This window comes from Drosophila pseudoobscura, chromosome X, assembly GCF_009870125.1.
Source record: "Drosophila pseudoobscura strain MV-25-SWS-2005 chromosome X, UCI_Dpse_MV25, whole genome shotgun sequence".
Classification (NCBI taxonomy): domain Eukaryota; kingdom Metazoa; phylum Arthropoda; class Insecta; order Diptera; family Drosophilidae; genus Drosophila; species Drosophila pseudoobscura.
This window is the reverse complement of record NC_046683.1, coordinates 7,555,578-7,568,865: the sequence shown is the minus strand read 5'-3', so window position 1 is coordinate 7,568,865 and position 13,288 is coordinate 7,555,578. Positions and strand designations below refer to the sequence as shown.

The 13,288-nt window shown below is 41.5% G+C and overlaps 5 protein-coding genes across 6 annotated transcripts; 1 reads left to right on the top strand and 4 right to left on the bottom strand.

Moving 5' to 3' along the window:
• Window positions 1-792: 792 nt before the first annotated feature.
• Window positions 793-2,124, bottom strand: Prosalpha4 (proteasome alpha4 subunit). Its single transcript, XM_001355070.4, has 3 exons — window positions 1,870-2,124; window positions 1,577-1,806; window positions 793-1,509 (listed from the first exon to the last, which is right to left on the bottom strand). The coding sequence occupies exons 1-3, from the start codon at window positions 1,969-1,971 to the stop codon at window positions 1,092-1,094; spliced, it is 750 nt and encodes a 249-aa protein (XP_001355106.2). The 5' UTR covers window positions 1,972-2,124; the 3' UTR covers window positions 793-1,091.
• Window positions 2,125-2,973: 849 nt separating this feature from the next.
• Window positions 2,974-4,642, bottom strand: LOC6901727 (XK-related protein 6). Of its 2 annotated transcripts, XM_002134359.3 has the most exons (5): window positions 4,084-4,636; window positions 3,888-4,028; window positions 3,686-3,816; window positions 3,478-3,630; window positions 2,974-3,411 (listed from the first exon to the last, which is right to left on the bottom strand). In XM_002134359.3, exons 1-5 carry the CDS (start codon window positions 4,317-4,319, stop codon window positions 3,029-3,031), a joined length of 1,044 nt encoding a protein of 347 aa, XP_002134395.1. In that variant the 5' UTR covers window positions 4,320-4,636; the 3' UTR covers window positions 2,974-3,028. The 2 variants fall into 2 exon arrangements, with proteins under 2 accessions (XP_002134395.1, XP_033239684.1); XM_033383793.1 differs by having other exon boundaries at window positions 2,974-3,630; window positions 4,084-4,642.
• A 258-nt stretch (window positions 4,643-4,900) lies between these two features.
• On the bottom strand, window positions 4,901-6,764 carry LOC4814552 (27 kDa hemolymph protein). Its single transcript, XM_001355071.4, has one exon. It carries the CDS (start codon window positions 6,506-6,508, stop codon window positions 5,597-5,599), a length of 912 nt encoding a protein of 303 aa, XP_001355107.2. The 5' UTR covers window positions 6,509-6,764; the 3' UTR covers window positions 4,901-5,596.
• A 2,479-nt stretch (window positions 6,765-9,243) lies between these two features.
• On the top strand, window positions 9,244-11,828 carry LOC4814553 (uncharacterized). Its single transcript, XM_001355072.3, has 3 exons — window positions 9,244-9,495; window positions 9,587-10,339; window positions 10,409-11,828. The coding sequence occupies exons 1-3, from the start codon at window positions 9,337-9,339 to the stop codon at window positions 11,393-11,395; spliced, it is 1,899 nt and encodes a 632-aa protein (XP_001355108.2). The 5' UTR covers window positions 9,244-9,336; the 3' UTR covers window positions 11,396-11,828.
• On the bottom strand, window positions 11,826-13,241 carry Had1 (beta Hydroxy acid dehydrogenase 1). Its single transcript, XM_002134360.3, has 3 exons — window positions 13,090-13,241; window positions 12,634-13,012; window positions 11,826-12,458 (listed from the first exon to the last, which is right to left on the bottom strand). The coding sequence occupies exons 1-3, from the start codon at window positions 13,131-13,133 to the stop codon at window positions 11,925-11,927; spliced, it is 957 nt and encodes a 318-aa protein (XP_002134396.1). The 5' UTR covers window positions 13,134-13,241; the 3' UTR covers window positions 11,826-11,924.
• Between the last annotated feature and the right edge of the window lie 47 nt (window positions 13,242-13,288).

The window sequence follows — 13,288 nt, the reverse complement described above, 5'->3', positions numbered from 1 at the left end:
TATACATTGGATAGCAGACCTGCAAATATCTACGTACATTTTACTTTACATACGCCATTTTATGACGAATTTCGCCGTTTTTTCGCTAATAACATTTTTTTCTAAATATTATAGGCCTTTAAACTCAATCTTCTTTTTAGTCAAATTACAATCATTCAATAAACTTTAGTTTAAAAGGAGAAAATGGCTTTACTATTTTTTTTGTTTTTGTTTGGGGCTGAGATGCAGCTCCTTGGCCAGGGCAAAGCATAGATCTGTTTGCTTCTTCAACTGAAATATCTATGACTGCGGGGTACGGTAGCTTGTATTTTGCCAGTTTGTCTTAGAATCACGATCCGAGGGACCACGGTTTTATCATTATCATCATCTTCATCTTGTGGTTCCCTGGATTGCGCTGTGAGCTAGTCGTGTGGTCAAATATACATAAGTTCGAGAGGATTTTATGGCTCGTTAGACATAACCACATCGAAACGAAGATAGATAGAAATATGAAAGATACACAGATGTATAGATAGACAGATAGAAACTATTAATTTCATAAGGTTTCCATAAAAAATTCTGAAATTATCTTCCTGAACATCGTGTTCACGTTGCAAGTAGCAAGTTGCCCACTCCTGGAATGAGGACCAATATTGAAATCTAACAGCTGCCTCTTAAAATGCAGCCAGCCAGCTGTTTTCGACGACTCTCCAGAGTAGCAGCAGCAGAGGGAATACTCAACATATCACGCGTATAAAATTAATAATATCGCTATTACAGTTATAGAATGTTTGAAAGGAAAATCGTGCTGGATCTCCGTTCTCGTGTCTGGTAGACCATGTATTTTATACAACTCATATATGTAGCTTTTAACCTCTTTACAACATTTCAAAATGTAGAAAATTATTTAGATAAAAATGTGCCATCGGGCCACCCGATGCGATGCGGTGGAACATTCGCCAAATCAATGGAATCTGTAAAAACCTCCCTACTAAAACTAAATGACTTTTGCGTGAAGTTATAATAGATAATCTTAGGGGAGATTTTTGCAGAGGTCCTGAATTAAGAAAATGTTCGAATTGAAGGCATTCTGTTGGAGAGTGCCTGGTGTGTTACTTCTTCTGCTTTTTCTTTTCGATATCCTCTTCCTTCTCCTTCTCGATGATGTTCACATATTCCTGGATGACTTCCCGATCCAGCATCTTCAGCGGCTTGTTGTTCTCCATGATGGCCACCTCCAAGTTGTTCTGGCCCGACTGTGCCACCTCGAGCAGGGCGCGAACTGCCAGCTTGACGGCACCTTTCTCAGTGGCCACATCCTCTTCACGATAATTCTTCTCGAAGAACTCGCGCACAGTCTTGGCCGAGCGACCCGTAGCGTTTGCTTTGTATTCATAGAAAATACCAGAAGGCTCGGTTTGGAACAAATGCGCCGAGCCATCGCCATCAAATCCGCCAATCAGGCAAGAAATGCCGAAGGGACGGCGACCATTGCTCTGAGTATACTTCTGTTTCAGCTGGGCAATGTAACTGAAATGTACGAAAAATATAAATACATTAAGCCCAAAGGCAGTGAAAGGCACGGCACTATGCATACCGAGTGATGTACTCCAGAGTAACTTGGTCTTCAACATTAAGCCGATGGCTCTGGCACTCCACTTGGGCACGGTTAATCAGAATGCGAGCATCGGCAGTGAGGCCGGCAAAGGCCATTGTAATGTGATGGTCAAGCATGCAAATTTTGCGAACTGTGCGGTCCTCTTGCAACTTGGCAACAGACTTTTTCTCCACCCCCAACACAACGCAGCTGCCGCCGCGAACACCAACCTAAGGAATATAATTCATTTTGAGTAAAATGCATGCGAAACATTGCAACAGCGTGAGTTTTACCGCGGTCGAGCCCTTCCGGACGGCTTCTTGGGCATATTCCACCTGAAGCAAATGTCCGTCTGGGGAGAAAATAGTAACAGCGCGATCGTAACGTGAAGACATCTTTAGGAATTAGTCAACGAACAGATGATGCACTAGAGGATTATTATAATCTTGATTTCCGTGCGGCTTTGGCGTTCAAAACTTTTTTGTCCGGCAATGATGATGCTTTTTTGAGGGAATCAGATCAGTGTGACCGCGGATTTATCGAAGAGATATACGGTCTGACTCTTAGGAGTATACCGAAATATACGTCACAGTTTCAAAATATACCGAAAACAAAACATGAGCTTAACTCACTTTATCCCCCTCTGTTTAAAACGCGGAAAATAATGCTGTATGTATGTAGATTCTTCTTATAGATCTATTGTATCTTTCCTCTATCATTTTCGGTGAAATATTTAAATACCCCATTGGTCTACAATGGGTTAATCAAGACATCTGCGTATGGAAGTTTCTATATCCTATGTTTTTTTTGAATATATGTACATATCTTTAAAAATGAAATTAAATAGATTGATGAAATAGATGTAATGTACCATAAATATACCTTGAATCAATGAACCTTGCATACCATTTTTCCGGAATAACTTCTAAATCGTAGAGGTCTGCATTATTTATTATATTCCTTCAATAAACTCTCCACCGTATCTGATCTTCATGCTATCCTGTCTCGCGCATCGAGTTCTCCTCATAACTTATATTTAGGAACATAAATCTGTTCTTTGTTTTTCGGTTGACCTAAACATGCCATAGGCCATACGTAATTTAATGTTTATTCATTATAAAAACAAGGTCGACTTCAGCCCTTTCGCTTGCGATTTTTGGAAGCCGACTTCCTGAGTTTTGGCTTGACACAACCCGACGTCTTGCACTAACATTTAATACAGCTGCACTTGCGCAGATGGATCCACTAAAGGAACTGTCGTGCTAGTTATAGCATATAGAAATCCACCCAACCGATTAGAAACTGCTTCGTTTCAACTTATATTGTATAAAATTGCCCTCCTTTATAACCTGTTAATTGTTGGATTGTCCCTACCTCATCATTGAACAGAATCGAGCTGTAGGGAAACACGTTTATTTTCCCGACCAAATTTACAAAAATCTAAGTGGGTATCTATGGACATAAAATACTTGGGTGGCAGTAAAGATAGTAATAGATCGTGAGTATGATACCACAAACATATAAGGCAATAATGGCAATAGAAAAATACAGGGCGATATATAGAACACAGACGATAATGTTTTGCAAAAGGCAAAATGTCAGGTACGAGGTGTACTTATACTTTGTTGGTCCATCTTTTACAGGGGTGAAAATAAATATATACACCACGCCAAAGGTCAGGCAATAGATATAGTTTAACATTCTAGATTTGGCAATCGCTGGGGAGTCCAACACAAAGACGACAGTGCCACAAAAACATACATGAAGGATGCACACCCCCAGTGTTTCCAGGGGGTAGAGACTGGCCATATACGCAATGCATAAAGTGCGTGAAACTGCAAAATAAAAAATATGTATAGAGTGCATACCGGTTATAATAATTACATGGTTGATTGTGTTACCCGTGAGACATAGGAGAAAAAGGAATTGCACAAAACGCCCCTTGGCCGCTATGTCATATTTGTCTAGCTGCACCAGGCGATTAGAACGATTATAGGCCTGTATGCACCAGGCAATGCTAACAAAATATATCAAGAAAGCCAACAGGCGATAATCTGAAAGTAAATCATATATAAAAATGCTTCCCATGTAAACCTATATCTAAATTACATGTCAATTTCTTTGAAGATCGCATCAGTATCACAAGCTGAAGTATTTTTTGGGGCGCAGATTCCAGAAACGAATCAAAGAGCCGGATAAAACCCACATCGCACTCTTCCCTCAGCATTTGCTGATAGTATCTGAAAGGCAAACCAATTAATAATGCAGCTACCGATATGGAAACCCATGGCTAGCGAGATCCTGTACTAACCTTATTTCTAACTCTTTGTGGCCTTGTGTTTGTGCTTTGCTGTACTCCAGGGCATAATGTAGGGCATATCCGTCCCGAAAGAGATATGACAGCACAACAGTGGAGTACATGCCCCTCTGGTCTGAGTTGCTGGCAGACAATCTGAAATTGAGTATTGGAATACATGCGCTCAAGGCCCTGGCATTGGCATACTTACACATTCGTGTATATGGCCGATGTCATCACCATGGGCAACAGAATCGATCCAATTGTCCAGGCTGTGTACCTGTAGGATCCCTCCAGCCAATAATCATAGGCCAGACTCCAGTTGATGATGATGGAAATGAAGCGCAAGACGACGGAGACTCCAGTTAGCACTATACTCAGCGGAGAGATCGGCACCATCACAGAGGCGTCCACTTCTTCCTCCATCCTGGTGCTAGTGATCTTCATTGCGCTTCAGAAAGCTTCAGCTTGGCCCGGCCCTTACTTGCAGATGACTCCGCATACTGGCACAACCTCCCAGTTTTACAATATTCTAAGAAAAATTCAAGCCAAGACAAGAACTGTAAACAATTACCGATGAAAAATCGGATCGGTTCTGGCCGCTCTGAACCTGTTCACTTGATCAGTTTGTTTGGTTTTCCGTTTAAATGCTCCTTTCACTTGTTTGAAAATATATTTTTTTCTTTAGAAAATGGGTTTATGATGATCTTAAGCCACAACTTGCTTACGTTGGTGAAGTCTTTGGGATAAATTTAAAGGGTAATTGCAAAATGAACAATGAACAATGCAATCGATTACCAAAAACGGAACTACTTCTATCGATAATCTAATCCGATCTATCGAACCACCATAATACGAGATCGTAAATATTAACAATTATTTTATTTAAATTTAGGCTCGAACAGGCTCTAGATGAAAAAGAGAAATGGAAAACCAAAAACGAAAATAAAACAAAATCTGTATATCTATATGTATATCTTCGATCCATCGCGTGCCGTTCAATAATTATCATTTTGGATTCTATTTTCTTTCAAATTTATATCACTTTATTTGCACATTTATGATACTTGTATTCATTTAAAAAACATACAATACATATATATAAATATAATTTCCTTTAGCCCGTACCCACTTCATGATGAGCTATAAGAGTTATCCCTAATCCGATCCCATTGGGTGTTTTGATCCGTTCGATCAGATTAATACACAAGATTCATTGCCGTGACAAAAAAAAAAAAACAATAAGCAATAGACATGAAAAAGCAAAGGCCTCATTAAATTTAATACATAGTTTAGAGATGGACGCACGACATGGCCAAAAGGGTACGACAATGTCTAAGCTGTCGTACATTTTTGTTTTTATTTTGTAAATTACTATTATAGAGACTTGAACGCGGCCTGAGTTGCGTGCAAAAGAGTAGTAGCCAGCCATGTGGCACGCCCATCTCCATATTTGGGTTTGACCTATGGAATGGTGCTAGCACCGGTAATACAAATTAGTTATTACATATTTTGAGTAAACACTTAAAACGAGTACAGATATATGTATGTATGTAAATCCAGTGCATAAATAATATCCATAAAATCCATATGCACACACCACACGACCTTCCATCAATTATTTACTTGACTTTTGAATCTTGATAAGGTGTGTGCCGCCGAATGAAAAAGTAAATATATTCGAGATATTCGAGAGATTCAAGCGGTACTTTTGCAACTTAGAACTATGCAGATTTGTGAAAAGCAAACATGAAAATAAACATGGGAAACAAAGAGTACAAGAAAGGCATTGCCTGAACGCCTGGACTGCTGCTGGCGGCGGCTGCGGTTAGGGGAGATTTCTGGTAGTTGCGACATAGGGTTTCGTTTCTGATAAAGTTGAACATTGATTCCACAAGATTGGCTGGCGTTATGTCGGTGCACTGTTCCAGCCGGTGGACCACGCACGACTGGAGGCTCAGCATATCATCACATTGTCGCTGGCCGACAATCAGTTTGGGTATTGATTTGATCTTATTGTCATGGATATCCGCAGAGTTAAGATACGTAGAAAAGGTGCTATTCAGGCACTGTTGGATATTGTCCTTCTCGGACTCGAGGCACTCTGGCCCCTTCTCAGCAATAAACAAAGCTATTTGGTCTCCATCTTTGTGGCAAACAAAGTTCAATAAACTCTGAATGATCCGCTTGATAACATCCTTACTTTCCTGCTCCTCCTTGTCAAGGCAAGGCGAGAGTTTGGCGGTGAACACATCAAAGCATTCAATGGCACTGGATCGCTTGTTGCAATACTTATTAAAAACCACATCCAGCTCGCCCTCGGGGCTCGCCTCTTCGATTTCCTGCTGCATTGTCGTATAGTTGACAATGCCGTTCACGCAATCGCTGAGAACTGCAAATCCGGACTCAATTTCTTCGTACGCCTTGCCGCCAGCATCCTCGCCGGCCACCTCTATGCACTTGTTGCGAAACACATCCTTGGCATCGTTGATGGTGAAGTTCGACTTCAGCAGCTCCTCCGGAAGCTGCTTCTGCAGCTCAATCTGGTCGAGGTTGAGCTGTGCCTGGATCCCAACATTGTTGAACAGTATGTGTAGGACCACGCCGACTGCAATTGGCAAGAATTTCCTGTTCATCTTGACGATTGTCGATTGATTGATTGATCTCTTTGCTTAGAAGTCAATTGCACGATGACAAATATTGCTTGTATTTTATTGCACTATTATTGATTTGATTAATAACACTCAGTTGTTTCCTCACCCACCATTAATGGCTTGTGAGACTAAGCAAACTGTTTAGCAGTAGCAAAAAATTAATTTAATTAGGTAATTACTAGTTGCTGCTTATAAATATATTATAAATATCTAGTCATTCTGTTTATCATCGGTATGTGCAGGTGCAATCGGTTGGGTATCGGAACGGTTGGAATGGAACAGAATACTTCCGCAAGCTTTTGAATAAAATTAATATGTATATACATATATATAAGTATTTTTGAAAGATATAGTTAAATAACATTCTATTTTAATTTTAAGTTTTCATAAAACAAGAAAAACTTATATTTTAGCTGTAAATTAAACATATGATATTATAATTTCAAAAAAGTAAAGAGAGTTGAGGAACTATATACCGTATAAAACCATACAACCAGTATTTCAATATCATAATATTAACATATTTTAGATGCAATGACGCAAGGTAACTTATAAAATTATAAATTTCAATTAAACGTACCGGGAATCTGATAAAAATATTGTAGAGTAATTGAGGCAATGGCTTTTAATATATTATTACCATATTTATTCTTAATTCATGTTAATATTGCATATATGTAAAGCAATTAACGCAACTTGGAGTCAGTTCCATCGTTTCATATCCAAAGCTATTATTGAATAGATATCGATATATATCTAATCACCCAGGTATCATCATTAATAACCTTACCAATACAATTGTCCAGGGAATTTGGCGGGAATTTGGCATTGTTTTGAAGTTGAGCGCAGGGTGGCCGCTTACGGTATTTTTTTAAGTCAAAATTGATCTGACGGTATATTTACGGTATATCGGTATATAATGGTATATTTTGTCAATTTCATCCATCTATTTTTTTAAAGGAATTTTCGCGCACAAATTGTACTTACGTGTATCATTTATTGCAATAGATTGCATTCAAATCCTTTTCGCTCATTCACTTTCAAACAATTTATATTTGGCCCGCACCTCTCGTGTTCTGTTGGTAAGGTTCTCTTTGAACCGGTAGGCAACAATGAGTTCCATTTCCCAACCATTGAAAATGTATGTGATGTTCATATTCAGTAGGTGGAGCATATTCAGAATGTTGTTCAACGAAAATTGGACCTTGGAGGGTATACCATTCAGGCTGAGCCATTTTAATGGCTGAAAGCTGGTGACACTCGAACAGTCGCTAAGGGTGTTCGCAATTATTGGAGAATATTAACACGACACATCATCTACATGTGTTAGTTTTAATATGTATTTTATATGTACATCACATATATTATATCCACATAAACTTAGTTTTTCATGCGTTGGGTTTAAATATACCGCCACATTACAAACCGGTTAAAACGGGAGGGACCCGATTTTTTCTTTCGGCCACCATTCTGCCGAAAATAATGAAAATGTAATACAAAAAATCTAGGTCAAGTATTTAAAATAAGCCAGTCAAGTAGAAAATAGATTAACTAATTGGATAAAATTATGCGGGCATAGATAAAGGCCCGGTTGACAACATTTAAATCCTTGTCGCTCACATTCAAAAAAGTTCGATTTGGCGCGCGCCACTCGGTATATTTTTCAAATGAGACCGTATATTTCGGTGCTGTTCTGAGGGTCATACTGTAGAAATACTGGTTTTCGCCGCGCTGTCATGGTATTTTTGTCAATTTTCATCAATCTATTAATTTAATTTTCAATGTTATATAGAAATCCAATAAATGCAAGTATTTCGAATAGACCAATCATGTATAGAATTGATTTACCAATCGTACAAAATTGAGTGGGCATGGCTAAATATTCCATATATATAGTATTATTCAACGGAACAAAGAATATGAGGAATTGGTCGTTTTTTTTTAATTCGCCGCAATTCGCCGCAGTTCGCCGCAATTTCGCTTTAGCAACAATGAGTCTTGTTCCATACACAAACATGTTGCTAATTCCATGTACACTGTTGCGGCAACATTTACTTGAAAACCGTATTTTAGTCAAAATAAAATACATTAAGGTAATTAAAAGAAGCAATCTTGTAGAAAATGCATTTATCTATGGGATAAAGCTAAGTGGGCATCTAAAGCTTGAAATATAGGCAATACCCGATTCGCCGCAGTTTCGCTGTTGCAACAATGAGTCCCATTCCATACACAAACATGTTGCTAATTCCATGCACACATACCCTGGGGGTAATGGATGTTATAGAATTGTGAATACGTTTGTTTTCCAAGGCTCAGGATCGAGATAAATATATACAGGATACTAATAATGTACTTGAATATGTCTAAAGAATATCAATTTGAGAAAAGGTCTTAATAAATTTCGTTTGATCTACATATAAAATTAGCGAAATAGGGTGCACAAAGGCCTATACACGCATCACGTCTTTAAATACCAGCAACATTGCAACTGATTTTTTGTTGAACTATTTTGTTTGAACCTTGTTTTAGTCAAAATACAACAAAAGCAAGGACTAAAAACTAACCAATGGTGTAGAAAATTGCTTCATTAATCGTATAAAATTATGTGGGCATGGCTTAATGTTATATCTAGCTAGTAATATTCCACGGAATATCAAAAACGAGGAAATGTATGTATATTTACGGTATATTTATAAAATGAGATGGTATATTCTAGTATATTTCTGAGGGTCGGACAGTATATTTTAACGATAAATCACACTGGTTTCGCGAGTTCCGCTATTTTTTGTTTGAATTTGTTACTGATAAAAATGTGCGACACTGAAAACCTTATTGACCTGACCGGCTGGGATGAACCACAGAAAGAGGAGACAATATTGGAGGAACCCGAAGCCTCAATGGTTGAGTCCAACAGTTTCAAGGGACCCTACGATCCTTTCGATTCTGTTGAAAAAGAGGCTTGCATCAAGGTAAGCCACACACATTACCAAATGTTTAACTGTATGCGAAAGCATACACTCTTACACACACACACACACACACCTACAAATAATTTTTTAGGGAATTAACTTGACGACTCTTGAAAAAGAGAAGGAGGAAGCAAAGGCTGTAGAGAATCGGTATCCTGATCTGGAAAATGAAAGTCCACCCGTGTTGGTCCACCCGGATGTTGCGCCCGGCGAGGCAGCACGGCCGCCCAACCGACCCACAAACAACTCGTTTCAAAAGCAATTGCTCAAGCTTAATGCCTCGCGATCGATGATAAATACACCGCCGCATAATGGCTCGAAATCCAGGGGAACAGTAGGCGACTCACAAAAAAAAATGTTTGATAAAACAATTTTGGCAGAAACTCTGCAAATGATTGTCGCCGAATCGCCAGTCAAGCTGGTAGAAGAGGAGCCACCCGCTGACAGTGGCTATCGTTCCAATGCCAATTTCGAGCAGGATTTAAAAATGCTACGCATACCGATCTTGGACGCCATGACGGCGAAGGAAGAAACACCGCAGGAAGAGAACAAGACAGATTTCCAGACGCCCGAGAGTCAAACGCTGATCGGGCATCAATCGAAAAGAAAGAATGTGGGCGAACTTTTGCAAGAGTTGAAAACTCTAGTGCATGACAAGGTGGACATTACGAAGAGGTATCATTTTGACTCGGTGATTGAGTCGCTGGATGCAGCCATCTTCGGTGGCACGCCCACTTCGATGTGTGCTGCGGCTGCTGCTTCAGGAGATGGGGACTATACCACTCCAGTAACAACATTGCCACACTCGTACACACGGCAGGGAACCTTTGACCTCGAGCTGAAAGTATGTTTTTTAAAATTATTTTAAGTACTTGTTGAAGGCAGGGCTTTATGTTGGATAACTCTCTTACAGGACAAAAGGACAATGTCTGTGGAGGAGCAAATTACACCCGGTAGCAAAATGCAGGACTTCCCCGATGCCATGGTCTGCTCTTCGGCCACATTCGATGGCGACTCCCGTCCCGATCTATATGATAAGGATTTACATCCAATGAGTGCCCCAGCAGCACCAGTGCCCCAAAAGAGAGAGCCATTCATGACTGAATTGGTGGACGAATCCCTGGCCTTTCAAATCAATGAGATCCTGGAGCGCCACAATCGCAGCCACAACGAACAGCATGGTGCCGATCCACGCACAGTCATTCTCTTGGTTAATCCCAGCAATGGGGGGCAGTATCCAAGCAGCTGCTTTGTACAGCCGCCATCTGCAGATCTGCAGCCTGCAGTTAAAGCGATTGTGTCAAACGATGAGGCGGGCTCAATGCGTCGACGATCCTCTTCTCTGTCCATTCACGACAAGTCCAAGCTGATGCCGGAGAGGAAGGCCAGTCAGTTGATTGAAAACATACAGAATGTGCCACCAAAAGAGCCACGAAATACTTTATCGAGCAGCAGCCTTCCTGGTGGTCCGCCCCCGTTCAGACAGCGTCGTAATTCGTTTTCGATTGTCAATCCGCCAATAAAGGGAGCCGAGGCCAACAGGCGCTCAATCCTGGGCAGCCGCATGAAGACGCCGTCCATCAATGAGCCGATGTCCAAATTCAATGGTTTTACGAAGGCATCCATACCCATTAAGCGTGTCATACCTATTGTAAAGCCACTCAGTGTGGCTCCCAATGAGGGAACGTACCTCAATCCAGTCCATCCACCAGACACGCCCATGCCATCGAAGCCAAAGGCTGGCCAAAAGATCTTTCACACGAGCACACCGCTGCCACAGATGCGCGTACAGCAGCGTAGATCATTGAAGCCAGTGACGGCGAATGCAGTGGTCAATGCATCGTATTCCACGCCAAATATCAGGCGCCCGAGCTTCTCAAAGAAGCCGGGTTCCGGATAGCAAACGAAATGCAGAGCGGGCAACGCACCAATGTCGTATGAAAGTGAATTATTCCAATTGTGATGTTGTTTAACCTTGAAGATAAACCTTCCCCACAAAAAGGTCAGAATGGCCGCAGTACGCAGCGTGTTTTGGCTATCTCCCAAATGAAGTATTACTTTTTCTTTTGATTTGTTTTTTTTATGTTTTTGATGTCTTAAGATAAAGCGAACTGATATGTAGAACCCCGGCCCTCCAGCTCCACAGTACTTAATAAGTTTCAACAGAAATACTCTATACTCTTTCTATTACTACAAGAAATGCTCTTTCTATTATTATCCTAAGGACAAGAGAGCTATTTACTTAGAACCCTTACTCAGATTGAGAAAGAGAGAGCCTGAGCCTCTTCTTCTTCTATGATTTATCAAATAAAATCAAAAAGGATTCAGCATTATTTAGTTATTCAAAAATATGTTTATTGTAACGAAAAGAAGCATAACATTAGGCAAAGCCAATGGAAATGTGGGGCATGGCATGGACGGAGTGGCATTTACTGATTATTCAGCTTACTCTTCAGTATGCTCAAATGGGTCAGGCAATTGTCGCGATAGGTGCGTCGCTCGACCAGCTTGTCGAGCGGCACCATCTCGTTCAGCTGCTTGGACACCTCCTCGGCCACAGGCCCCTCCATCTTGGGCGTGGGTCCCATGGTCTCGCTGACGTTGTAAATGGTCTTCGAGTAGCGCTCAAAATAGTTGGCCATGCCCTCGGCATTCAGATGGGCCGTCTCCAGGGGTCCCAAGAAGGCATAACGCATGCCCAGGCCATCGCTCATCACACTGTCGATATCCTTGACATTCAGGATGCCAGCCTCCACCAAACGCCAGGTCTCATTCAATATGGCATACTGTATACGGTTCAGGGCAAAGCCCTCAATCTCACGCGACAGCGTCACCGGCTTCTGGCCAATTTCGTCCATCAATGCACGGGTCTTGACCACAAATTCGGGCTTAGTCCATGGCGCTGGCACAATCTCCACCAGAGGAACATAGTACGGTGGATTGACGGGATGTGAGACCAAAACCTGTTTAACGAACACACAAAAATTGTTAACATTTCCATTACAGATTAAGCCGAAACGGGGACAAGGACAGATGACACACAGACCCCCGGACACACGGCGATGCATGCGCTGGCCTGCTGCTCTGCTATCTGGAGTCTCGTCTTGATAGATATATGGCTGGACTGTGTTTACTTACGTTCTGCTTGTTCTTCAGATCCGCACTGAACAGAGACGGCAGGAAGGTGCTCGTTGAGCTGGACAGTATGGTCTTGGGATCCACAACAGCGTCCAGCTGCTTGTAGAGCGCTTTCTTGAGGTCCAGGCGCTCGGGTATGCACTCTTGGATGAAAATGGCCCCCTTGACCAGCTCCTTGATGTCGTTGGTGCCGGACATGCAGCTAAACTGTTGCTTAGCTGTCAGCTTGCCACGCAGCAGGCCCTTGGCCTCCAGATCGAGCAGCTCCTTTTGTGTGGCCGTCAGCGCCGTGGACACCTGCTCCGGCAGGATATCGTAGAGCATCACCTGGTAGCCAACAGAAGCGAACAGCATCGACCAGGAGCGTCCAATGAGACCGCTGTGAAAGCAGAATATGTGTATGGATGTAGCAGGGATGCCCTATTCGGTTGGGTCCTTGCTGGTTTCTGGTCTTACCTGCCCACAATGCCGACCTTCTCGTTCTTTTTCACCTGCGACATTTTAGATTGTGTGTTTTCTTTGTGTTGTTTCGGCCGCAGAGCTCTAACGAATCAATCCAGACCAACCTAGACGAGAGTGCACAGGCGTTTGAACAATTGTACAATAGCGCAACCGGTTTAATATTAAGGCGATAAGGGGCGGACAAGCGACAGAG

Bases quoted from the DNA above. Each gene is read 5' to 3' on its own strand.
- Had1 (XM_002134360.3), bottom strand. From the start codon at position 13,133: ATGTCGCAGGTGAAAAAGAACGAGAAGGTCGGCATTGTGGGCAG. The intron at 13,013-13,089 runs GTAAGACCAGAA...CTGCTTTCACAG, and splicing joins AAGGTCGGCATTGTGGGCAG to CGGTCTCATTGGACGCTCCT. The intron at 12,459-12,633 runs GTAAGTAAACAC...TTCGTTAAACAG, and splicing joins ATCTGAAGAACAAGCAGAAC to GTTTTGGTCTCACATCCCGT.
- LOC6901727 (XM_033383793.1), bottom strand. From the start codon at position 4,319: ATGAAGATCACTAGCACCAGGATGGAGGAAGAAGTGGACGCCTCTGTG. The intron at 3,817-3,887 runs GTTAGTACAGGA...TTTGCCTTTCAG, and splicing joins CACAAAGAGTTAGAAATAAG to ATACTATCAGCAAATGCTGA. The intron at 3,631-3,685 runs GTAATTTAGATA...ATTTACTTTCAG, and splicing joins ATCTTCAAAGAAATTGACAT to ATTATCGCCTGTTGGCTTTC.
- LOC4814553 (XM_001355072.3), top strand. From the start codon at position 9,337: ATGTGCGACACTGAAAACCTTATTGACCTGACCGGCTGGGATGAACCA. The intron at 9,496-9,586 runs GTAAGCCACACA...ATAATTTTTTAG, and splicing joins AAAAAGAGGCTTGCATCAAG to GGAATTAACTTGACGACTCT. The intron at 10,340-10,408 runs GTATGTTTTTTA...ACTCTCTTACAG, and splicing joins CCTTTGACCTCGAGCTGAAA to GACAAAAGGACAATGTCTGT.
- Prosalpha4 (XM_001355070.4), bottom strand. From the start codon at position 1,971: ATGTCTTCACGTTACGATCGCGCTGTTACTATTTTCTCCCCAGACGGA. The intron at 1,807-1,869 runs GTAAAACTCACG...TATATTCCTTAG, and splicing joins TCCGGAAGGGCTCGACCGCG to GTTGGTGTTCGCGGCGGCAG. The intron at 1,510-1,576 runs GTATGCATAGTG...CGTACATTTCAG, and splicing joins ACTCTGGAGTACATCACTCG to TTACATTGCCCAGCTGAAAC.
- LOC4814552 (XM_001355071.4), bottom strand. From the start codon at position 6,508: ATGAACAGGAAATTCTTGCCAATTGCAGTCGGCGTGGTCCTACACATA.